At 42.3% G+C, this 24,598-nt stretch overlaps 1 protein-coding gene across 1 annotated transcript in view; it reads right to left on the bottom strand.

Annotated features, from left to right (window-relative positions):
- The window catches only part of GUCY2F (guanylate cyclase 2F, retinal), a 39,543-nt gene extending 16,452 nt beyond the window's left edge, over positions 1-23,091 (bottom strand). Inside the window, 11 exon segments of the mRNA XM_027652460.1 lie at positions 1,580-1,728; positions 3,595-3,744; positions 5,102-5,258; positions 6,185-6,361; positions 7,364-7,444; positions 8,731-8,865; positions 9,363-9,459; positions 13,836-13,920; positions 18,224-18,578; positions 20,334-20,629; positions 22,353-23,091. Of these exon segments, the coding sequence (XP_027508261.1) occupies positions 1,580-1,728; positions 3,595-3,744; positions 5,102-5,258; positions 6,185-6,361; positions 7,364-7,444; positions 8,731-8,865; positions 9,363-9,459; positions 13,836-13,920; positions 18,224-18,578; positions 20,334-20,629; positions 22,353-23,091 (2,421 nt within the window).
- Positions 23,092-24,598: the final 1,507 nt, after the last annotated feature.

The following is a 24,598-nucleotide window of genomic DNA, read 5'->3' as shown; positions in this document are numbered from 1 at the left end:
CTCATCTATGAACTTTCAGTGACAGTTCCCTTACATCACCTTACAGTAGTTGTCAACATTGTTGTTATGGAGTCTTATCAGGCTGCAGGTTTGCAACCCCATTTATCCTATGACCAGTCTTTAGAGTAACTTGAAAATCTTTGCATTCAGAGGTACAAATTTCAGGGTATTAGGAACACTTACAACCTGCCCACACCACACCCCCTGGAGCCCCTGACTGGCTGCAGAACCCCTCCCTTTGGCTAGGAAGACACTCGAGTGGTCAGTGAACCAAAGGTCCTGCCTAGAGAGAGGGGGCCACAGTAGATAGAGGCACACATAACGTCTCCATCTTGCCTGGTCTCCTCAAAGTTGTCAACATGTGACCTTCCACTGGTAACTATATTTTTCTCTCTTTATTCTTTCTTCTCTTAATCTCTCTTCCTTTACTCTTTTCTTCCTCTTGTGGGTAACTTAAACACCTATTTTCTGTATTTCACTAAAGTTGTAGGTATCTCATCTAAGTTGTATAGGGGTTTGTGTTTGCTGGGTGTTCCCTACTCTATAGCAAGTCCTAGCAGCCTGTTGTAATACTTTTGTGAAGTTGCATGTAATCTCTGTAAAACCCTTTTTGCCAAAATGCCTATTTTCTCACAAAATTTAAAAAGAAAAAGTCTCTTAGAGAAAAGTGTGTAGTCTTTTCTCTGGATATGAACTCAAAGTATCAAAGAACCAGAGTTGTTTGCAAGAATTCATATGGACAAAATCTCTTGAAGTCTAAAATTAAAGTGTGCACCCAGTGAAGCTAGACTGGGGTTTAACACTTGGTTTGAGGAAATGGCTTCAAGTTGTGTCAAGAAAGGTTTAAATTGGATATTAAGAAAATTCTTTTTTCACCTAAAGGGTTGTAAAGCATGGTGGCAGACTGCTCAGGGAAGTGGCAGTTACCATCCCTGGAGTGTTCAAAAAACTTGTGGATGTGGCCCTTGAGGACATGGTTTAGTGGCAAACATAGTGGTGGTGCTGGGTTGGCGGTTGGACTTGATGATCTTGAAGATCTTCTCCAACCTCAAGAAATCTATGATTCTGTGACCTTATAAGGACATAGGAACTGCACTACTGGATCAGAAAGAGGGCTTATTTTGCCAGTGCCTGCCCATGAGACTGGCCAGTAACAGACATCTAAGAAAGCTTTTCAAACTGGGCTCAGGTACAGTCATATTTCCCTGGGATGTTCTCCCATCCTCCACCAACCTGGAGTTGAGAGACCTCCTATGCCAAACATTATATCTTTGTGTTTAACAATCTTTGGCAAATTTTCCTTTTCCTCACCTTTTAAACTCTTCAGCAGATAAAAAAAAAAAAAAGGGAAAAGATATAAATGTGCTATCATAGTCTCCATGAGACAATCTGTGAAGGTACACTGCAGATGTGAAGACATCAAGCCCATGTCGAGGCTGCTTCACCACCTCAAGGTCAGGACAAGTCTAGGGCTCTTCCACTTCTTCATTCTTTAATAACTCAGTTAAAGAAAAAAACCCAAAACACTTCACTGCCAAGTACAAACAAAGGAATTACACCTACTGCTGTATTCACCAACCTTATGAAATATCTCCTCAAAGGTTGGACGTCGTTCAGGTGCTTCAGCCCAGCATTGCTTCATTACCTGGAGGCACGTCAGTGGGGCCACCTCAGGGGCTATGTTTGGGCGACACAGAGGAGGGGGCTTCTTCACTTTCTTTATAATTTCTGTGACAAAGAGAAGAATGGGAAGCATGTTGTGAGACGGAGGGTCTTGATAGAGGCAAGGGACTTTTCACCTGTCCCTTGCTTGTTTCTTCAGCCATTACTGTTATTTCTCAGCACCCAATGTCTGTGCCAAATGAAGTTGGAGGTTTCTGCTTTACTCTGTCAAGAGTCTCTTGAAGGATTTAAAAGAGATTCATCTGCTTTCTTGTCCCTGGAGAACCAGGTTATGAGCAATAAAGTGGCTGGATGGGGGAAGAATGTGTGACAGATGGATGTGTGAGCCTGCAGGCTTGTGTTTAATGAAATTCCCTCTGACTGTCTCCACTAGGACTGGCAGTCTTCTAAAACAGCAGAGGTTTATGGTTGAGCCCAGACAGGAAGAATAGCAGCCTCTGACACTTCCTGGTTAGCTGGTAACCAGTATGTAAGAGGTTATGTGAATGGAGACAGTGGAAACAATATTAAGGGGGAGAGTTTGGGTTCAAAACAACATCTGGGAAATTACTCCCTATCTAGAGGTGAAATGAGACTAATAAGGAACTGGGCTTGGGCTTTTAAGCCCTGAGAAGTCAGTCTCTAAAAAAAAACCCCACCAAAGTTATTGTATTTGGAAGTTTCATTTTGTGTAGTGCAGAGCAGTCAAATGGAGTGAAAACCACTCTCTCTGGCAGGAGCTCTGCATTTCCACAGCTGTTGCTGTGAGTACCCAAAGCTTTTCAGTGTTGACAGTTTACTTTAAGGCTCTTGGTTCACCCCACCAGTCTCCACCAAATGAACTAATCGAAGCACCCGGTCCAAATAAGTTGACAGACAGCCAAGGGAAAATGCCTTCCCCAGATTGTTTTAAAGTTCCCGCCACAAGTGAAAGCCCCTTGAGGATTAAAACACGAGTAGAGATCCATCATTTTATCAGGCTAGGAAATTGGACTGAACTGTGTTCATATTTGCTGGAGATTCTGCAGGGGAGTAAGAGCTAATTACATCATAGGCTACATCATAGGTCCAGCTCTGATTTACAGGATGGGATACACCATAATCATCATTGTCATTGCATTGTTGTACCATCTTCAAGCACAACAAGGTCGAGGCCCTGTTTTTTCAGGCACTGAAGTGGCAGATACTGAATGGTCATACCCTATTTGGTGACCACCCAGCTTAAAATGTGTTGAGAACAGGTTGTCACTAAAATCAGCTCAATTTAGATTGTTCTCAGTCCCTCCCTGTTCAACTGCTTGTGATGTGACCCAGACTGCAGTGACTTTACTCTTTCCATGCATGCACAACATGTTTGCACCAATGAATAGTTCCCAAGGAGCTTATATCTTTGCTATTTCCGATAGAAGTCACCTTATATATATAAGTAAGAGGTTAATGACGTATCACTTCAAACTCTGTTGAAGAGAGAACCTCTTTAAATGGAGAAGAATTAAGGAAAAATAGATGGGCAGGTGGACAAAATAGGATGTTGGCAAGGGGTCCAGCTCAAAAACTTCAACCCCCATGATGCACCTAAAAATGGGCTGTCAAATGGGAAGTTAAGGAGTGGGAAGCTATGGAAAATTCTACCCTCAGATTTCAACCCATACTGCAAAAAGTCTGGAGTTTGGACAGGGAACTGGAGGTGCTGCAGTGGCCTGACTGAGGCCGGCCCTGAATCATCTTGAGGGGTATCCAGAGCCCCAAGGCTGTGATCAGAACTACACAGTTTGATGTTTATTATGAATATTTTGTTGAAAACAAGCTTTTGTCACTGAGAAAACTCATGAGATTGATACATTATTACCATATTAATGTTTTAACCCAGGGGCTTGACCAGACTTTTTCTGAGTGCTCTGTCCAAAGCCTTAAAAATATACTGTTGCCTACCTTCAGCTGAGAGTTCTGATGTGCAGTATGGTGGACCCCGAGCAACCACTTCTTGTAGGATGATTGCAAAGCTGTAAATGTCCCCTTTGAATGTGCCTTTTCTGCGCATGTCTGGGTCCCTCAGTAACTCAGGAGCTGTCCAGAGCAATTCTAAAACATTCCAGAACATCACATTTCTTACACTTGAGCTCAGACTCTTGCAAAGTAAGTGCTTAAGGGAATACCTTATTTCAGTCATTTGAGGAAAGGTTGGAAAGTCCTTCATTATTTACTGGACCAAATCTTTTACTTCTTGTGATGTATCAGAAATATTAAACTTCCATCCTGACAAAAAAATTGAATTGGCCAGATTCACTCTACATTTAAAAAAAAAGGTTCAGTACCAACAAATTTTATCACATAACACCAGCCTTGAACTTCAGCGTAAGAAGTCATCTCACCGTTGCCAAAAGGTTTAAATATTTTTTTTTTTATTTAAAATATCCTTGAGACAAAATGTTGGCACTGAAGCCTGGATTTCTTGTTATTGTTGTTGCTCTTTTAAAAAGCAAACAATTAATACCATTATTTATGTAGCAATTCTTAGATGAAAGTAGTTTCTGCAAAAGCAGTTCATGACAATCTGAAGCACAATCAGTCTTTGTAATCCAATAGTTCAAGCGATGAAAAACACAGCTGTAAAACATATCCAGCCTCATCAAGAAATGAATCTTGAAACTGTGCTATTGTTACCCTGGTAACCGTGCATTCTGAATAATGGGAATAATGAACATTTCAACTACTCCAAAATGTTTAACTTCTATAAGGGAGGAGAAGGTCTTCTATCTGGTAACTGCCCTGCCTGAGACACTGGAAATGCAAAGGCATCAAATCCCACAACAGAAGGATCAAAACACTACCTACTACTTGAAACCATATTTCAAGAATAAATTGAGATATCAGAGGAATCCCAAAACAAGGGGCATGTCAAAGAAATCCTGTCAAAGTCTCCAGACCTGGTCCCATGAGATGTTCTTCCTAAGTGGTGGGAATCTCATGAGACAGCCTCATGGCATGTAGAGGACCTATTTCAAAGACATCTGCATCATTTTGTGTTTCAGACAGCTTCTTTTAACAAAAAGGCTATTTGCATGTGGGTTAGTGTAAAACTTCAAATATAGGACTGGGTCTAAGCATGTGAAGCCAATTCTATTGGTCACAGAAATTCAGTACTGAGAAGATTTCAGGGACAGTTAAATCCTTCTCCAATTGCAAAAAGCTTACATTCTGTCACAACTTACAGTAAAATCTATTTTCCTTACAATGACACTCTGTTATTCATGTTTAGGAAGTCTGAAAAAAACTTAGCTTATCCTTTCGTATAACAATGACATACAGGAAACAAGATGTCATGAGATTGAGCATGTAAATCCTTATGTGGCCACTGGCCTGAAATTGTATTAGGACAAACATTTCTTAAATCAGTGGAAAAACATTTCCAAAAAGAATATTTCCTCATGTCACCTACCTTCTGGGGATGGCTGAATATAGGGGCATTTCTGTGCTTCTAAGAGCTCGTTATAACCATAATCGGTGATCTTCAGCACAAACCGGCCATCCACAACACAGTTACGAGACTTGAGACGTCCATGGGCAAAATCTCTGTGATGCAAATATCTAATTCCCTATGAAACACAGAAAAAACCCAAGGCTATTCCTTAGGATTTATATTATTAATCAGCATTCAGAGACACCAAGCCAAATTGTCACCTTAGATGGCATCAGATACAGCATTGACTTTATGTCAGATGCAGTCATGATCAAACCAATAAACTATGGGGGAGGTTCAGAAATGGATTAGGAACATGAACTAGATTGTCTGCACCCTCAAGTAATATTGGAAAGGTCTGACAGCTTTAGGAACAGTCAGATGCCTCCCTCTGTAGCCCTAGGACTCGGTGCACTCGTAAGTTTCATTTTTAGGCAAGGGTAAGAAAGCAGGCACAAGTAGTACTCAATGGTTAGGTCAAAGGAAGCCATAAAGAGCTGGATGCCCTTATCCAGCTCCCTGCAGGAGGTTCAGAAGGTGGATCACAGGCTGCAAGAATAGTTCTGGCAGTCTACCCTCTGAACACTGCGTGTTCCAGATTAGTAGTTTATCATTATGGGATGAAAACACATGGGACATGATTGGAAGGATGTGAACACTCTACTAAAGTGACCATATGTGCAGACATCCTGTGGCAGGGGATGGACACTGTTTGGATCTATGGTGGATGCATTTCTGATTTACAATAAGATAGGGCCTTCGAAAAGTATGAATTTGTCACAAAATTCTTTGTTCTAGGTGATCAGTTGCAGCCTGATGTATAGTTTTAACCTCTTATCCTGCTGTGTGGCTGTAGTCCTGTTACCCTAAATAGTTGACTTCTCTCAGATAGTAACAAATTAAGGGTAAGAGTTCTCCATTAAAGATGCTGTGTATCGGTATAATTACATTCACATTGGTTTTCCCTGCATTACTATAAAAATCCCAAAGTTCCGGATCAAATAACTCAGTCAATATAAAAGTCACATGCAGATCATGCCTCAGCAGGAGTAATGGACTTACTTTAATTAGATCCATCACAAGAGAGGACTTGAACATCCAGTCCAGTTTCATATCTTCATTTCTCAGCAAGTCCTCCAGGCTTCCTCGGGAGCAGTACTCTGTCACTATGGCAAAGATGCCACAGTCAGAGAAAAAGCCCAGGAACAGATTCACATTTTCATGACGCAGATCTTTCATCTGAAACAAGACAGTGAATCACAGCTAGTCCAAGTCAGCCAGACATCTACTTAGCAGCTTCTTGATATCGTTAGATGTCCTTATCACTCTTGTACTCCCAAACAGCCTTACATACAAGGATGGGGAAGCAAACAACCTTTTTGATGGTTATTTTTGGCTACTCAGTGCTCTTTTCAAGCTTTGCTTTCCTTTTTCTATCCATTAAGACAAAGCAAGAAAGATAGCAAAAGCAAACTGAACAGAAATTTGTCTTCTCTTTAGACAGGCCAGATCGAATCTTTCAATAGGCCAAAATGGCTTTGCTGGGGTAGATTGAGTTCAGCTTGTGGCATCTTGCTGTGGGTCTGGTCTGATTTGGAAAGCAACTCCATACTTGAGGGTCCAAAGTTATCTGTCAACACTGCCTTTGGAGATATGACCTGGTAAATTTGTTGTATTTATATGCATTAAAATGCCACTGCTATGTTAGCGATAGCTGTCAAAAACTAATGGCCTTGGATTTGGAAAATAAGTATATTTTCTTGTCATTTGGTAACAATAATAAAATTTAAGACTAAAAGTCAACTTCTAACAGGCATCTTAGATGGAGACACAAAGCAAATACCAGAGAAATGCAAAACTGTCTCTGTGTCACACTGTCAACATATAATACATGAAAGTGTCTACCAGTGCCTCACACTGAGTAGGGATGAGCTCCCCCAAACCACTCTGCCTTTGCAGGCAAGGTCATTTGGAGGATTCATTGTACATTTAGCATTGTACCAGCTTTGAAGTGGCAGGTCCTGGGTGAGGTTTTACAAACTGCTGACTCTGACATATTGATCATTGGTAAGTTTGTCAGATGCAGTCATGCATGGTCCATTCTACCAGATTGGACAAGACTCATTGACAACCATGATGTGTGATTCAATGGATAAACAGGAGAATAAGAACACCCTGAAGCTGCAAAAGTCCCCCCAAAGAAACCTTCCCTCCACACATCTCTTTATCTCCTGTTCCTACCTTCCTTAAGATGCTGGTGGAGCTTTGCCGCAGATTGTGAATCACTCCCGTCTCAAATTTTTTCAGCCACACCCAGTCTCCCTGTCCATAATCACAGAATCACAGAATGGGTAAGGGTGGAATAAACACTGATGGATCATCTACCTCTGTGTTCAAGCAGGGTCATCCTAGATCACATGGCACAGGATTTTGTCCAGACAGTTCTCAAATATCTCCAGTGAGGGAGACTCCACAATCTCTCTGGACAACCTGCCCCAGTGCACAGTAATTCACAGAGTAAAGAAGTTCATGTTCAGATGGACCTTCCTGTGCATCAGTTTTTGCCTGTTGCTTCTTGTCCTATTGTTTGGCACCACCAAGAAGAGCCTGGCTTCATCCTCTTGGCACCCTCCCTTGACATATTTGTACACACTGATGAAGTCCCCTCTCTGTTGTCGTTTCTCAAGGCTGAACAGGCTCAATTCCCTCAGCCTTTCCTCATAAGAGAGATGCTCCAGTCCCCTAATCACAGTACAGGTGGATGAATGATAGAGCAAGTCTCTGAGCAACAGCTAACATTGGGACCCAGGTGTGAATTCCAGATCCTTCACTTTCAAAGTGGTTGAGGATTTTTTAAGTTCTTGGCAGTAGATTATTTCTACACTGCACCTGAATAAGAATATCCACACAAATCCTCAAGAAAGGGGTGAGGCAGAGCTTTCACCCGGTTCAGAACTTCATGCCTGGAAGGTGTATTAGTATCTGATAAACAATGATAAATTGATTAAAAAGGAAAGCAGCTCTGGCCAGATCTTTTTTCTGTCATTAATGATAGATGCAGTTTATTTTCCTCCTCTTCAGGTAAAGTTACCGTGCCATTTTTTCAAAAAGCTGTATTTTCAGGTAAGAACTGATGGACGGAGTGAAAATTCTTGGCCATTGCTTCTGCTTAAGCTCCATATAGACCTAGTGGTACAAAGGGGAATTTGAGAGCCTTTATTTGTGTATTTGGATGCTGTCTTGTCAGAAAGTTCTTTATTAGAGATGTTACCAGCTAAAGACGGTCTTGTAAGAAAGGTTCTTCATGGTGCCTTTAGATGGTGACTTCTCTAACAGGGACCAGACCTGACAATGCTACATATGGATGTTGAATATCACCATCCCACACGACTCCAAGTGTCAGGATGAGGATTGGGGTAGAGTATTCCAACCTTTACTTACCTTAATCACTGGTAAGTCCATGCTTGGGAATAACTTATTTTCATGCTTAGAGTCTGTTCACAGAATTCCCATTCTGGGACCTACAGTACTGTAACCCAAGATTTTCCCACTAGAGCAGTTCAGTGAACAGAAGCAGTGGGAGAAGGCTGCATGAGGTCTCTACCTACCTCATACAAAGCCACATTGGAGGTTTCGTGGGTGGCAACTGTGCTTTTCAAGGAAGAGGAGCGGGTTACAGATTTCAGGCTTCTGCAGTTGACTGCTATGCTGTTTGCATCAGCCAGACTGTCCAAGGTCAGCCTCTGGAAGGCAAGGAAAGCAGGTGCAAGACAGCTACCACCTTTGGATATAGACTTCCACTCCAGCTCTGTCTTGGACCACAGATTTCTTGATAAGTAAATCATGGGATCATCCCCCAGGAGGTCCCCAGCTCTGGGTAGGAGCCAGCACAGACCAGAAACATTTTCCAATAGGTTTGAATGCAGACACTTTATTGTAGAGGATAAGATGATTTATCTATATGGACATGCACTATAGTACACCATCCAACTTCAAGAACAAAGAATAAGCCCTGGTAGTTAGAATAAACACAATCAAGGATACTGTTTTACATCATCGTAAAAGCTCTGACATCTAATCTGAGACTCAAAACCACCCAACATAAGGAAATTTTCTGATATGCAGGGAAAAATGACATGGAGAAGTGAATACCTTCACAGAGCTTCATGGGTATGAAAATACCACACAGCAAACTTGTTTTAGCGTTCCACCAGATTACTTTCACAAGTAGAAGACTTACCTTCCTATGTAACTCTGGGTTGATGAAGATGAGGTCATCCAAGGTCACTATTATCTTGTTCGGACCCTTGAAAAGCTGATTGTTCAAGATACTCTGCCTGAAAGGTTTGGAGAATCAAGGTTATCATTTTTAGGTAGGCAACCAGTTTGCACCACCTCTGAATTCCCCACATCTGGCTTCCCTGTAGTATTAGACCCTGCCTCCAGTACTGCTTCCAGCTCTGGGGACTCCAACATAAGAAGGTTGTGGACCTGCCAGAGCAGGTTCAGAGAAGGCCACAGATGCTCAGAGGGCTGGAGCACCTTTCCTGTGGTGACAGGCTGAGAGAGTTGCAGTTGCTCAGCCTGGAGAAGAGAAGGCTCCAGGGAAACCTTAGAGCCCCTTCCAGTGCTGAAAGGGGATACAAGAGAGCTGGAGAGGAATTTTGGACAAGGTCATGGAGTGACAGGACAAGGGGAAATGGCTTCAAACTGAAAAAGGGTAGATTTAGATTAGAAATTAGGAAGAAATTATTCACTGTGAAGGTGCAGAGGCACTGGCACAGATTGCCCAGAGAAGCTGTGGGAGCACCATCCCTAGAAATGTTCAAAGCCAAGCTGGATGGGGCTTTGAGCAACCTGGTCTAGTGGAAGGTGTCCTTGCCCATAGCAGAGGGGTTGGAACTACATGGTCTTTAAGGTACCACACCACATGGTGTGGCAATGGGGTTGGATACTGGTGAAACCAGGGGACAAATCACAATGCCTTTTCTTGGACTGAAATCCCCTGAGTCAAGAGTTATCCATTTTACAGACTACAAAAGATACCACCTAAAAGGGTGTGATCACAAACAGACAACTTGATTTAATCTGGTTACAAATATTAATTGGATGTGTGTGTAATTCATGTTTAGTTCTGCTCAGTTTTATTTGTCATATCCCAAATCATTCTCCATTAGGACACAAAAACAGGTTTTATTAGTCCAACTGGCCTGGCTGGTGAGCAAACCACTCTCAGACACACCAGCCTTTCTTAGGAACCGATGCTGAATTGTGGGTAATTTATAAAAGCTGTCTGGACACAAGTTACTGTTGAAATATGCTGTCTGAGTATCCAGATTGTAGTATTGTGTTGTATGAAGCACAGAGGAAGATATGCTCTTGTAATGATCACAAGCTTACACAGAGGGAAAAGCTACATGGGATGAGCAGTATGGCACATGTGACATCACACCTCATCATTTTAAACCCACTGTTTCAATGGACATCAAGGTCTAACACTGAGCACAAAGCAGACTATATCTATTAGACAGTCAAAAGCTCTCCAAGCAGGAGCAGAGAAGGGAAGGAAATGCTCCCCTATCGCCCTCAGTGTCACTTTCTTGTTTAAGGAACTTTGTTAACACTAAAGCATATGTCAGCTCTGCACTCTCCTAAGACTTTTCTGACACTGAGATTAGCTCAGTTGTCTAGAGCATGGTGTTAATAATGCCAAGATTGTGGGTTCAATCCCCACCTGGCCATTCAAGTGAGAGTTGGATTCTATGATCCTTGTGGGTCCCTTTCAACTCAGAATATACTCTGGTATTGACTATTCTGTGATATTGATAAGATGGACCATAGAATGTCTTTTGCTAACTCTACTATAGAAGAACTCCATTCCATAAAATACCCCCGCATCACCACAATTCATTTTTCCACTCCATGTACCATTTTGGGCATTTTAGAAGAGCACAGAGAGTTTCCTGGAGCTCAGAGGGAGCCTTATCCGTGTAACCACAGACTTTACCTGGGACGATGTTTTTATAATCTTTCTCTAACCATACTGTCCCAAGCCACCCAACTCATATTCATGCAAAAAACTCATAACTTATGTATCTTACACTGGTCCACCTGAAAAACCTTGCTTGATCAATCACATCCTTTCCCACAAGCACGGAGGAAAGCATCCCTCTGCCAAAAGCTAAGCATAGAGAGTAGACTGACTCATTGGAGGTCATGCAGCAGATCCCTGGCAGAGCTAGGACCAGAGCTTTCACATTTAAACACAGACTATGCTGTGGTTTAAATTTAGTTCCAGACATGCCCTTTCCTAATAAAAATTATTATCTGAGTCATGCTGGACTTTTTTCTTGCCATGCAGATGGCCATACATCTTTACTCATGACTGAGCCTTCCCAATCATGGTACTTGTGGAAGAACTTACAAATAGAGTAGGCAGAAAGATTGTCTTCTGTTTACTTAAGTGTAGAGGCTGGTAGCCAGGGAATAGAGCTGGGTTTCAAAGTGTGGGTGGATGGAGGCAACCTCCTCAGTGCCTGCAATGCTATCAGAAGCAGCTGTGTGCTTGAAGTGGGGGAGCTGTTTGGGGTGTTGCTTACTGGGTGGCCTTGTATCATGTGGGTTCAGAGGGATGATTCAGGACTGAAGAGAAAACATATTTGGGAATTATTTGAGAAGCAAGGCTGGATGGAACAACCTAGGAACCCTGCTTTGCTGAACTCATTGCTGCTGAATAAATGCCTTCTACTTTCAGTCTATTTTCATTTTTATTTCAGTTGTGTAGACACCAATAATCAGAGATAGACTATTCCAGGGGCCCCAGTGTCCTTGCCAAACATCAATTCATAGCTTCTGAACTAAGCACTCCATTCTGGCTGATTTCTACCCTGGGTATAGAGTGGGACGCACACACACACTTGGGACACAAGTGTGACCTATGCAATTATTGGAAACGGTTCCTTCCCCAGACGACTACTGCATTTGCTCCAAAGGTCCTATCCCCAGACCAATATTTATACAATGGGAATGATTAGGGATCTGAACTCCAGTTCAAAACAGAGAATGAATCAGCTTGATAATAAAGAGGCATCCTAAACAATTGGACTAAACCCTCTCTAGAGGTATTTTCTTTCTCTTTAGTACATGGAGAAAATACAGAGGGTCAGCCTTGCATAGGAAACAGGATTATATCGGGGAAGAGTGATCTGGAGTAAGAAAAAGAGTTGGCCTCCACCCCCATGTTCTCATAGCAGATTCCTGTCTTTGGTTCATATGCCATCCTTTGAATTTCCAAAGTGATAATCATCCTGATGCTTCAGACCCATCATCCAGCTAATCCTTACAGCAACAGACTGCAATCTTCTACCAAGCCAGGACTGCGTTAAGAGTAAAATGGCTGCTCCTGAGACTGCAGAACCAATGCCTGCAGTACTCAAGCCACTGTCACCTAGTAAAGTTGTATTTGGTTTGCATGGCAAGGTTTTGGTAGTTGGGGGTTATAGGGTGGCTTCTGTGAGAAGCTGCTAGAACCTTTCCCTTTGTAAGGAGGGGATTCTCCTTGATGGAACCAATGCCAGCTGGCTTCAACACGGACTTGCTGGTGGTCAAGGCCATCAGCAACAGCGGTAGCACCTCTGAGATAAGATATTTAAGAAGGAAAAAAACAACTGGGCAACTCAGCCAGAGTGGAGTGAGAATATGTGAGAGAAGTAGCCCTGCAGAAACCAAGATCAAGGAGGAAGGAGGGGGAGGAGGTGCTCCAGGTGACGGAGCAGAGATTCCCCTGCAAGCCTGTGGTGATGACTTGAGTGAGACAGGTTGTATTCCTGCAGTTCATGGAGGTTTTCAGTGGAGCAGAGATCCATTTGCAATCCATGAGCAAGAGGATGCCCAAATAAGTCTGTGACCCCTTGGGAAGCTTGCAGTGGAGCAGACTCCTGGCAGTACCTTAGACCCATGGAAAGAGGAGCACATGGTGGAGCAGGTTTGCTGGCTGCACTTGTGACCCCGTGGGGGACCTATGCTGGAGCAGCCTGTTCCTGAAGGACTGCACCCTGAAGGACTGCTGGAAGAGTTAATGGAGAACTGTGGCCTATGGAAAGAACTCCTATTGTATATATTCACAGAGGACTGTCTCCTGTGGATGGTATCCCACGATGGAGCAGGGGAAGGGTGTGAGGAGTTCTTCCCTTGAGGAGGAAGGAGCAGCAGAGATAACGTGTGAAAAACTGACCACAGTCCCCATTACCTGGCTGCTGTGCCACTGGTGGGGAAAAAGTATAGAATTTAGGAGCAAAGTGAAGCCTTGAGAAGAAGGGAGAGGTGGAGAGAAGCTGATTTTAAGATTTGATTTTATTTCTCATTATCCTACTCTGATTCAACTGCTAATAAATTTAGTTTCCCCAAGTCAACTCCATTTTGACCATTGTGGTAATTGGTGAATGATCTCTCCCTGCCCTTATCTTGACTATGAGTCTTTCGTTATATTTTCTCTTCCCTGTCCAGCTGAAGAAGGGAGTGATAGAGTGGATTTGGTGGATGCCTCCCATGTAGCCAGGGTCAATCCACTACAAATATGAAGAGATTTGTGGCTAGAGAGCAGAGAGCACAATCACACCTGCTTTGTGTGCACGGTCTAAACTGCTGGTTAAAGCATGAGACCCCCCCAGAAGTTAAAAATGGCACCAACTCAAATATGTGCTGCAAACCTCACCTGATGAGAGAAGCCAGGCCCACAGCACACACCACCAGGGCAAATATCAGCATTACTCCCAATGTAATTACTTCAGTCTCAATCCCTGTGCAAAGGGGAGAAAAGAATCAGTGAATTAGAAAATCATTTTGATTTAGGTAGTAATATTAAAAACATCAATATCAGACCCTTAGATTACAAAGCCAAATATTCAGCCAGGAGAATACCAAAAGAAAATTTTTATGCAATGTTAACTTGTGAATACACAAGTACTTACTGACTTTGTTTACACAAGACTGCAACTGCTCTAATTATTTATTTCCATGCACTTTTTTTCCCTAAACCAGACTTAGAGCCTTGGATCAGTGGAAAAATAGTTTTTCTTCAAGTAAATAAAGACTAGACTCACAGGAAAGTATTAAGTTTTAGAGAAAGTTTCTGCAAAGTTCATAACTTTTTAACATTTGACCCTTTTCACTCCAGGAACTGAAATGCTGAAAAATCTTTATCTTGTGGTACCAAACTTATGGCCACTGTGAGTTACTGGCCCATCTGGGATTTTTCATTCTCTGCTACAGATTTCTAATGCTGAAAAGAGCAGAAGAGGAGGAGCAGAATGTTGATGTTCTCCTCAACATTCCATGGACAGAAAGTACTGGAGACAGATACTTTGCTCATGAGTGTGTTTACTGGAGAGCTAAGGGAAGCCAACATGAGTGAATGAGCTGAATTCCAGGGGGAGTTGTTTGCTGTGTCTACCTTTTCTGTCTTCTGATTTTTCTATTTTATTCTATTTGTATTCAGAGATCTATAAATGCAAACAAACATGGAGAAATTTGGGTTAATAAAAGGTTCATGACTTTATGTCACACTTGCACCTAAGTCACAGCCCTATCTGCAACCTCTGAAACCTAGACCTTCCCAGTGAAAACTGAAGACATTTTTGAAAAGTGGTGTCCATTTCAGAAAAGACAGAGTATTTTAGGTGAAATTTTCCCGGTTCAGCCTAGATCCCCAGCCTCTAATTGTCCTTACACATATGCAGGAACAGGTTGCCCATAGAAACTGTGGATGCCCCATCTGTGGAAGTGTTCAAGATCAGGCTCAGTGGGGCTTTGTGCAACCTGGTCTAGTGTGGGGTTGGACTAGATGACCTTGAAAGGTCCCTCCCAATCCAAACTATTTTATGATTCTAGTGAAAGATGTTCCTCTCCATAAAAGGTGAGGTTGGACTTGGTAATATTTGAAGATCTTTTCCAACACAAACTGTTCTGTGATTCTATGATGTTATGATTCTGTAAAAGAAGCCACTCTGTTTTCATGCTCCAGCCTGGATCTAGCCCTGGATACCTTCATCTGTATCCGTGCAAGGAGAAAGAAGGATTGGATCCACTTAGAGGCAGATTTGCAGGAAACCCAGTGCTCTGGGTTGTGGTCACCTGCTAAGAAACTTATTTTTAAAGAGAGAATGAGCTTTGAATAGCCCAGCCACAGTGCTATGAGTTGGTTTTCTTGCTGGACAAAGCAGGGGATGCCTCCTGGACAAACCAGTGATGAAGGTATGAAAGTCCCATCTCACATCCCTTCATGGCCTTCTAACATTTTCAGAGAGAATCTGTAACCCAGACCACAGTGTGGTAGGAATAATTTGGAGTTTGGTAATGCTCTCTTCTGTATTTAATCAGGGTTTTTTACTGGTCCTGTCTCCTAAACTTCCTTAGGTAGCCCCCAGAGACTACTCTCTGAACAAGTCTCCTTTGAGAAAGACTCCCAGAGAAGTTCTTTTGTTTGTTATCATTGCCTAGAATAACCTACAAGTGCTTGACCATTCTTTAGAGGACCCTTATGCAATGTGGTACTTGAAATGCAGTGCAGAAAATCAAGGAGTACCAAAGGGTCTCTCCCTGATCGTGTCCCTTGCTGAAGTAGGGGAACAGTTTTACATCATTACAGATGTGAAGACACTTAATCAACTAAAAAACATCCAAAGTCCATCTAATTTTATTCACTGAAACAGGATTTGATGAGAATGAGAGCTAGTCAGAGCACAACATTCACTGCAGTGAACCATACACTGAAAGGACAAGAAAAGTAAAAAATAAACAGCCAGATAAACAAACCCTGAGGAATGAGAGATAGCAAAGGCACTACTGAACACCAGAGAGTTCATGTCAGTGATGAAGGGGCATTGCAGGGACCATGCAAACCCTGAGGAAGCTCAAACAGATCTTTATAACTAACTAGAAGTGAAAACAAGGTTATCGTGAGCTCATGGGAAACAGCAAACTTACGGCATACTTGAGGGAACTTGTGGAATTGTGTTAAAGTCATTAGGGAATACTTTAAGGGAACTGTGGGACTATGTGAAACTTCTTATGGGATCTTTAGATGGAAGGGTAAAAATAGGGAAAGGAACAGATAGCATGAGCTGGGGATGGTCAAGTATGGGAGAGGATGGGGATGCTGGTTACACGTAATCATGTTGTGCCTTTTTTCCAGCCAAACCTTGCACCTGATCATCACAATCTCTCCTACCTTCTTCTTAACCCCTATTGCTTCTTTTTTTTTCTGGGTGAGTGTGCTGTCTGACTGCGCGTGATGTTTACAGACTTCACACTGATCAAACAACAGGTAAGATGAGTCCTGGAGCCTGCAATCCATGAGAAACCACTAGTCTGAAGTCACCTTCTGCAGAGATCAAACGGTTTGAGAGGGAATTTAGGCTGGGACCATCTACCAGAGGGTGCGTTTGTAAGTCTGCAGGAACTGGGGCTGTGAGATCCAGTAGCAAGCTTGGAGCCTAATTATGTGGTGCATGAGAACAGGATGGGGCCATTTATGTTGTCCGTGTCTCAGCAATCCTGGTTGTAGGTGTGGTGCCTCTGAAAACACTGCTCTCTTATATCTGTTACTCTTAACAGTGACTGGTTATCTCTGCAGTGTGTATGTGTGTGTGTGTGTGTGTATGTCCACATACTGGGAACAGCAACACAGCCCCACTCCTGGTGAACCTGGAACTAGGAACCACAGCAGCCTGACAACTTCACATCAAATCCCCCTCCAACCCTAACTTCAAAAGTCAGAGTGAGTCCTGGATTTAATTTTAGTCATAAAATTCAGTCTCTGAAATATTAGTAATAATAATAAAGTACTCTTTCACTGAAAAATGCCTAGAGCTTTATACTTTTGTAAAGGTGTCAACATGAAATCTGATCTCCCTGAAAATCAGTGGGATTTTTCTATAGACTGGAAGGGGATTCTAAATTGCTACATGGTTCCTAGTAGCAGTGCAAAATTAGATCTATCATGGTATTATATTTATCTCTTCTATAGCTTGCCAGCTGCTGTAAGATCAGTGTATCTCCAATTTTCATAGAGTGACACTGATTTAAACCAGCTATGGCTGAGCCAAAGGGAATGTTTTTCTCAGCTACTGAATGAAGTATTCCGTAGATGTGGTTAATTTTGTCTGTTTCAGTCATATCCTGGAGCAGTAGGTGTAAATGCTTAATATTATAAGTAAATATGTCAAGAGGAGGCTAAGTATCCTACCCTGAGATTTTGGCTTCCCTGTGACTTTAAAACTGCAACACAGTTGCCTCAAATTAAAAACAATAAGTAAAAACAGTGCCAAATCTTACCAACCTGGGAAGCAGAACAAATATCTTGACCCCTAAGCCTTAGTTTACTATCTCTGTTGTCTACAGTGACTCAGACTATTTTGAGTAATAATTGTAATTTTTTCTTGAAGAGGTGAGCTCTGATGTCCTTAATGCCACAACTGGATAAAAAAGCTGGGTTAACAGGAGAGGTGGTGAAAGCATCTGCTGTTGAGCAGCTCTCTAAGGCTGTCTTCCAGGCAAATCCTCTTAGTGCCCTATCCCTCAGAAGGACAGGGACATAGTGCTTGGTGGAGCCTCTGGTATATAATGGTTATTATTAAAACAGGCAGATGTTGACTGTTAGACCCAGAAAACCCCTTCAAGCACACCACAACAGTGGAGTGGCAACAACCTTATTGGCTCAGGGAAGTGATGGGATTAATGTCCCTGGAACTGCTCAAAAAATGTGTAGATGTGGTGTTTAGGGATATGGTAGTGGTGGCCTTGGAAGTAATAGATTAATGGTTGGACTCAATGCTCTCAAAGGTCTTTTCCAACTCTAATGATTCCATGATTCTATGACCTAACAAGCAATAAAAGAGTCTTTTGGATCAGCGGTGGTATCTCTGCGTATGATTCCCATTATGAACAGGATGATGACTGGACATCTTTATATTAATTTCTTGAATTTAGACTTTTCTTGTTGGAGAGTTCTAATTTAAAGGGGTAACCACCTGGAGTGAGAGGAAAGATGAAAGAAATGACACTCAATGACATTTGACACTTTTGGGTTTTTTTCCCCCTTACCTTCAGTGCAGAGAACATCTGGATCAAACCAACAGCTGGAGTCTGGCTTGGGTGGAACTTCGTTGGGAAAGTGGATGGCCTGGCCTAGGGACAACACGGAGTCTGAAGACATGTCCAGCATGTGGGTTGGGAAAAGCTGGTTCCCATGACCATCTGTGTCCAGTATCACATAGTTGCTGAGCCCCTTCCCACAGCTGTCTGTCTCTACCTGGTGAGTAAATCCAGGGAAACTGAAGTTTTTTGTGTGTTCAGCTATGTTAGCTCCGGAGGCTCTGCCTCCTTTCTTCCGGGTACTGTCTATAGCCATTGCCATGAAGTAAATAGCATCATAGATTGTTCCAAAGAGTGGAGAAACCTAAAAATACATGGAGAAATTGAGGTCAGGATAGACTGCTCCCAACTTCCAGTCTGAGGTTTGTGACGAAATATTGTCCCACTGGCTAAGCTGTAAAGTCAAGTACTGAGACAGCTGAGCGTTAAGGCTCTGAGAGTAAAGGGTTTGAAGAATCTCAGGTCGAAGGTAGCTCTGGATAGACTCAATATATGCATGACTTTGAACACCTGTCTTTTCCTACCGTTGCTTCCCAAAATACAATTTCAAAATATTTTTAAAACCATGCAAAATTGCTTTAGGATGGTAAAAGCCTGGACTCTGAGCCTGATGTTCACCTGAAATTTATCACAACCTGCCTCAAAACACTACGCTAAACATCTTCTACAAATAGAAGTTCAAAGTCACAGGCTCGCCTCCCTCCCTACCAAGACAGGAAAAGTGTCATTGCCTAAATAATTGGTCTTCTCTGTCAGAAAATTACTTATTCCTAAAATATTAAAATCCCAAAGCAGAGCCATGGCAAACTTGTTTTGTTGGGTAACAGAGCCTTTTCTCTTTGCATTGCTCCCTTCCATGACAGACTTGATTTAGGAACCTTTAACAAAAATGGTGACTTTTGAAATCATGTGGACATTCACAACTGGTAGGTGAAGAGGGATTAGAGGCAAATACCTGTGAAAAAAAATGAAGAGTGCCATTGGGAGCCACAGAATTTGACATTTGTGGAGGGATTTGTTGCTCAGATGTAGATATCTACAATGAAGAACCCGACACTCCATATAGTTAACCTGGGCTCTCATTATATTGAAGGGAAAGAAATGAATGCTTTCAAGGCATGATTCATCTCCTTTTAAAGTAGACATCCATAAATCATGCCTTAAAAGTACTTGTAATTTTTTCAAAGGTCATAGGGAGATTTGAGATCAGCTCAGCTGAATCCTGCATCTCTTCACCAGTGTGAGATTCCCCAGTTCTTCTTGTAAATGTCTACAAGGTAGCAACTGATTTAGTTTTTAATAGGCTACTGGTGACATTTAGATAACTGAGCTGACAAACAGTAACTTTAACTATAGTGCTAAGAAGAACAAGGCAGCAAGATCTTAAACATTTCCCTCTTAAACATCTTAAACATCCAGTATTTCATTAGTCTGTCTCATCCCCTCAAGTTTTCAGGCATATGGACATCTTATTTTGGTTCCTTACAAACTCCATGGACTTTTTCCAATTTAGGAGACACCTTTTCAACTTGAATCTACTGCAGTTAGCACACAGCAAAACAAATCTGAGAAGCTCAGAGACAACCTCTTTCTCTTGAATTCCCAGCATGGTCCTGCAAATTGAACCGAGTTATATTGCCAGACATCCAGGAGAAATGATCTTTCCAAATGAATGCAGACCATACTCAAATTTCACCATATTTTTCTCAAAACGAAAGCATGTAGTCTGGGTTGATTCTCCCCTGTGCTTTCTCTATAACTATTGCTTCTATCTATAACACTGCTGCTTCCTTTGAGAACACACGCAGGATCACTCTCAAGGAGAAAAGACAACGCAGAAAGAATCGTGTCTTGCCAATACCACCTCAGGAGCCCTTCTGCTGTGCCTTTTGCAACTGGACATGCCTGTCTCGTATTGGCTTTTTTAGCCACCAACGTGCCTGTAACAAATGTGGGTAGAGCCCTTCCCAAATCTTTGTTCGCGAAGTCCAGCCATGATTGCTTGTCTCATGTCTCTTGTTGACAGGTCCCAGAAAAGCCCAAGAGAAAGAATATTTACCTGTGTGGCTTCCAAATCCCTGGTTATTTCACCACTTTCTTTAGCTTCGCTGAATGCTTCATAGAAAGTCCTTTCTCCAGACTCCAGTGTGATAGTCAGCACAGCATCATATGCTTCTTGGAGCTTGCTGTCATTATCAAAGACATTGAATGAGTTGTTTTGGTAAGGAAGACTGTACAGTAAAGTGTCATATGGAACAAAGATGTATCTTCCATCTGCTAGTCCCATTTCCAGAGCTTTTGTAAGTAAGGTGGCCTGTTCCTCCCCTCCGATGAGAACAGAATGCATGCACAGGACTATAACTGGAACACAAGGACAGCAGAGAGTGTTGTTAATCTATGTGGGGTTTTCAACACAAAATAGCTCCCTCCCCTCCCAATAAAAGAGCTGTCTGAACTACTCTACTCCTGACTGCTACAGGTCAGATTCCTATGTTACGTTCAAGGAAGTTGGGAGTTACACCTGTTTTGTTCAGCCTTTGGACGTCTGCAATATCTAGTAAAGAAGGTTGTGAGTAGTACATATTTCTGGAACTGTAAAGAAGAAAGAATGGAGAGAAATTCTGACAGAAGTGAGGCATGGGTTAACATGATGGGTAGTTATGGTCACTGTCGTCACTGACCATGAGACTTGAGCTTTCCCTCTGTGTGCCCTAAGCTGACAGACACCACACCGTTGCAAGCAATGTCCAACCTCCACCCATTCACCCTGTCACCAAATATACAGATTTTAGCTTGGACACTGTGTTGTGTTTAAACATCTGGTTCATGCTTGACTGTCCCAAAGTCTGTGTCTTTGCCCGCAAAATGCCATGGAACCAATGTCCCCATGTCTGGTGGGAGAATTGAAATACAGGTGTATCTGTTTAACAGGCTTTTCTGGGTGCTCACTGGCCCTTCAGGAAAGGAATCACTCCTGATATTTGATCAAAGATAGCATCTCAAGACTAAGTCAATGAGAGAAGAAAAATAGGTCAATGATGTAAAGGGAAGTTGCAAAGGAGACCTGATGGCTACTAAACCAGGAGAGAGCAGGATCCCTAGAGTAGCTGTGCTCTCTTCTTAGGAGAAAAAGTATCCTTGGAAAAGTAGAAGCTAAAACGAAAAAGAGTATTTCCAGGTTTCTGAATCACAGGAAAGAAACCTGTACTTATTGACAGTGGTTCATCCCATACTGTAGCAGAGAACTTAAGTTGGTCAAATGAATGATATTTGAAAAGGGACTGGTTCTCTCCATCTATTATGAAAGGAGCCCATCATCTGTAACTCGCATGGAGAGCTGTGTTGCTGAGGAGATGAACTCAAGGTGGATTTGGTCTCAAGCACAGATTTGAGTACTGATAAAACTTGAAGTTAGACAGCGTTTTGCTACCCTTGTTATTCTTTGGTGTAAAATCCAAAGTCAGCTAAAATGCATCCTCACTGGAGTCCCAATGATGACTGCAGAGGTGTACATCCAGGATCAGAGCTCCATCACAGATTTCCTAATGAGACTCTGAACCAGAAAACCAGGACATTTCCCCCCACCCATTTTCTCAAGAGAAAGAAGATCGTTCTTTACCACAAGCTGTGCATGAAAAAGAGTCCTTCCTCTGCTTTAGTAGACTGTTGTGTAACACTGAATTTCCATTCTGATATCTTCACTGAACACAGGTGGTAAAGACACAGTGTCAAAGGGTGAGATTTTTGATAATCCAGAATACAAATCATTATTAATATAAAACCTTCCTATAAACTACTCTTTACACAAGTCAAGTACAGACAATCCTCTACTAAATATCATTTTTTTCAGGTAAGCTGGAACTAATCTTTCTTGTTGTAGGAGACTGTTTTGCTCTATCTTCATCAAACATAAAATGTCCAGCACTCTTGTATGTGAAGACCTGGTTCCATTAAGGTTAGAGGTAAAGTTCTTGATTTAAACCACTTTAAATTTTCCATTCTCTAAACTATAACAATGCAGTACCACCCTAGAGAAAATCATGATAATTAAAAAATGAATGAGACTTAAAGCACTTACTTTTGACATCATTAACTTCTTTAATCTTGTTCCAAGTGTCTTCAATGCCTTTTTCTCCTTTATGCACATATGTAACAATGCCTACAGGTAGCCCCTGACTCCTGAGCGCAGTTGCTAACTCGTTGGCTGTGTACATCCAAATATCCTCACAGGACGCAATGATTCCAACATGAGCCCAGTTAAAATATTTCATTACTGTAAACAAAACGTGGGTTGGAGAGGGCAGAGTCCTTGCAAATGCAGGGTGGTGGATGGTGGAATCCAGCTTATAATTGTTGCACATCCATGAGAAGATAGCTTTATTCCAGTTTTCCCCTAAATGTGTAGCCACCTCACAGAAGCCAGGGTTCAGAGGGCCTATGAAAGCTGAGGAAAGCTTTCCAAAGTCAATGAATCTAACCAGAGCTCTTGGTGCCTCACATTCTTCTTGCAAGATCACATAATCCAGCCTGTGGCCAAGATCTAGTGAAGGATCTTGGCTTATTCGTCCCACAGCTAACCTGGCAGCCACATGGGGAAAGGCTTTGGAAAAGAAGGGGTCACAGTTCCAGGGTCCAAGCAGTCCAATTTTAAAGACAGAACAATGTGCTGGAGAGAAAAGTAGGATTATTCCAAACAGCGGCCACCAGAGAGCCCAGAAAAATGTCTTGAATGAATTTCCAGTGTTGAGGTGATGCAAGCTAATGTGCCTCGACAGCACCCAGAAGAAGCTGTTAGGGCACCGTAGGAGAAACGACATTGTATTACAGGTGGGTAGATCTGCACCAAGTTCTTGAGGAAGCCAGGCAGTGCATTACCAGTGGCTGGAAGGAAAGCAGATTACTTTCGCCTTTTAGCGTACGTATTTGTTCACTGCGCTTAGATACATCTGAGTCAGCACAAATTGCACAACCATTCTCAAGGTGCAAGTCTGTGAGAAGCCAAAACCATGCACAGACACGTGGACATGCACATGTATTTTAATATGCTTTGCAATATATTCTTACACCAGGCAGTGAAGAATGAGTCTGCTTTGTTTGCAGCAGTAAGCACAACTTGCAGATACACTGTGGGTTTGGTTCTTAAGAAAGATAATTTCAAAATCACACAAACACCCATAGAAGAAAAGAAAAAAGTGAAACACATTAAGCCATCAACTTTTGCCAAAAATCCACAGTGAGTTTTGAATATTAATTAGAGCCCATATGAAGACAAATATACACACACACACACACACAGACCCTTATGTTCATATACTTAGGGATACTTATGTACATGCATTTGATTTTAAAACTTCCTGAAAAAATTTTTCAAGAACAACTCATAGCAGAGACTCTTAAACCTGGCAAAATGAAAGGTGGATAAACAGGTAACCAGAAAATGAGGGAAAAGTAGGATTATTATTTGAATTTGGATAAAGAACTGCTATATAACTATCAGTTTAAAAACTTTGTGTATGCTCTTGGCTTAAAATACTCTTGGTTGAATATGAGGAGCCATAGAGGGATTTTTTGGAATAGCCATCTAACCCTTCACAGCCAGGCACAGAAATAGCAAAGCCACAACAGGCTCCCCAACTCTCTGCAGTGTCACCCCATGGCTTAAAAAACTTTGCTGATTCCAGCAAGTTTGTGCTCTAAGAATAGCAGGCCCCTTACATCAGCTTACCTGTTCAGTACTGGAAAAGTACTTGTATCTTGGATCCTCAGCCACTGAGACATGCAACACAGAGCACTGCAATGCAGTGTGTGCTGTAAATGCACTCACAGGTCCTCTCGCCTGATGGAGGGAGACCTCCAGAAGGAGCCACCCACTAGCAGAGCAGTTTCTCAGCAGTGGCTGTCCTTGGATGTGGGTACCATCACAAGGATAGATGATACACAATCAGCTTCCCCTGCTTTGATGCCCACTTCCGTCAACTTCTTGTGTGCATGGGCCATTCCAGCTGGGTGGGTGCTCTGGGACCCTCTGTGCCTTGTCAAAAGCTTCCTAGGTCACTTTTGGTGAGGGCCATCCTCCTCCTGAGGGCTTCAGAACTTGGGGCATAACATCCCAACACCTTAGTGCCTTGATGAAGATCTTGCAAAGGTCCAAGGCTGCCTCACACTGAACTGTCTCAGTGCAGAGATGTACTCCTATCTAACTCACTAACGGTAGGGATAGCATCTTAAAGCTCTGCCTTCGGATTAGTGGGATTTAGCTCCTGGGATCTGCCCCTGCAGAACAGCTCCTTAAGTCTCTGCAGCTCAGGAGAGATGGCTCCTCTT

This window comes from Corapipo altera, unplaced genomic scaffold (assembly GCF_003945725.1).
Source record: "Corapipo altera isolate COAL_440 unplaced genomic scaffold, ASM394572v1 0, whole genome shotgun sequence".
Lineage (NCBI taxonomy): Eukaryota > Metazoa > Chordata > Aves > Passeriformes > Pipridae > Corapipo > Corapipo altera.
Note: the sequence above shows the minus strand (reverse complement) of the source record. Positions and strands in the feature narration are given on the sequence as shown.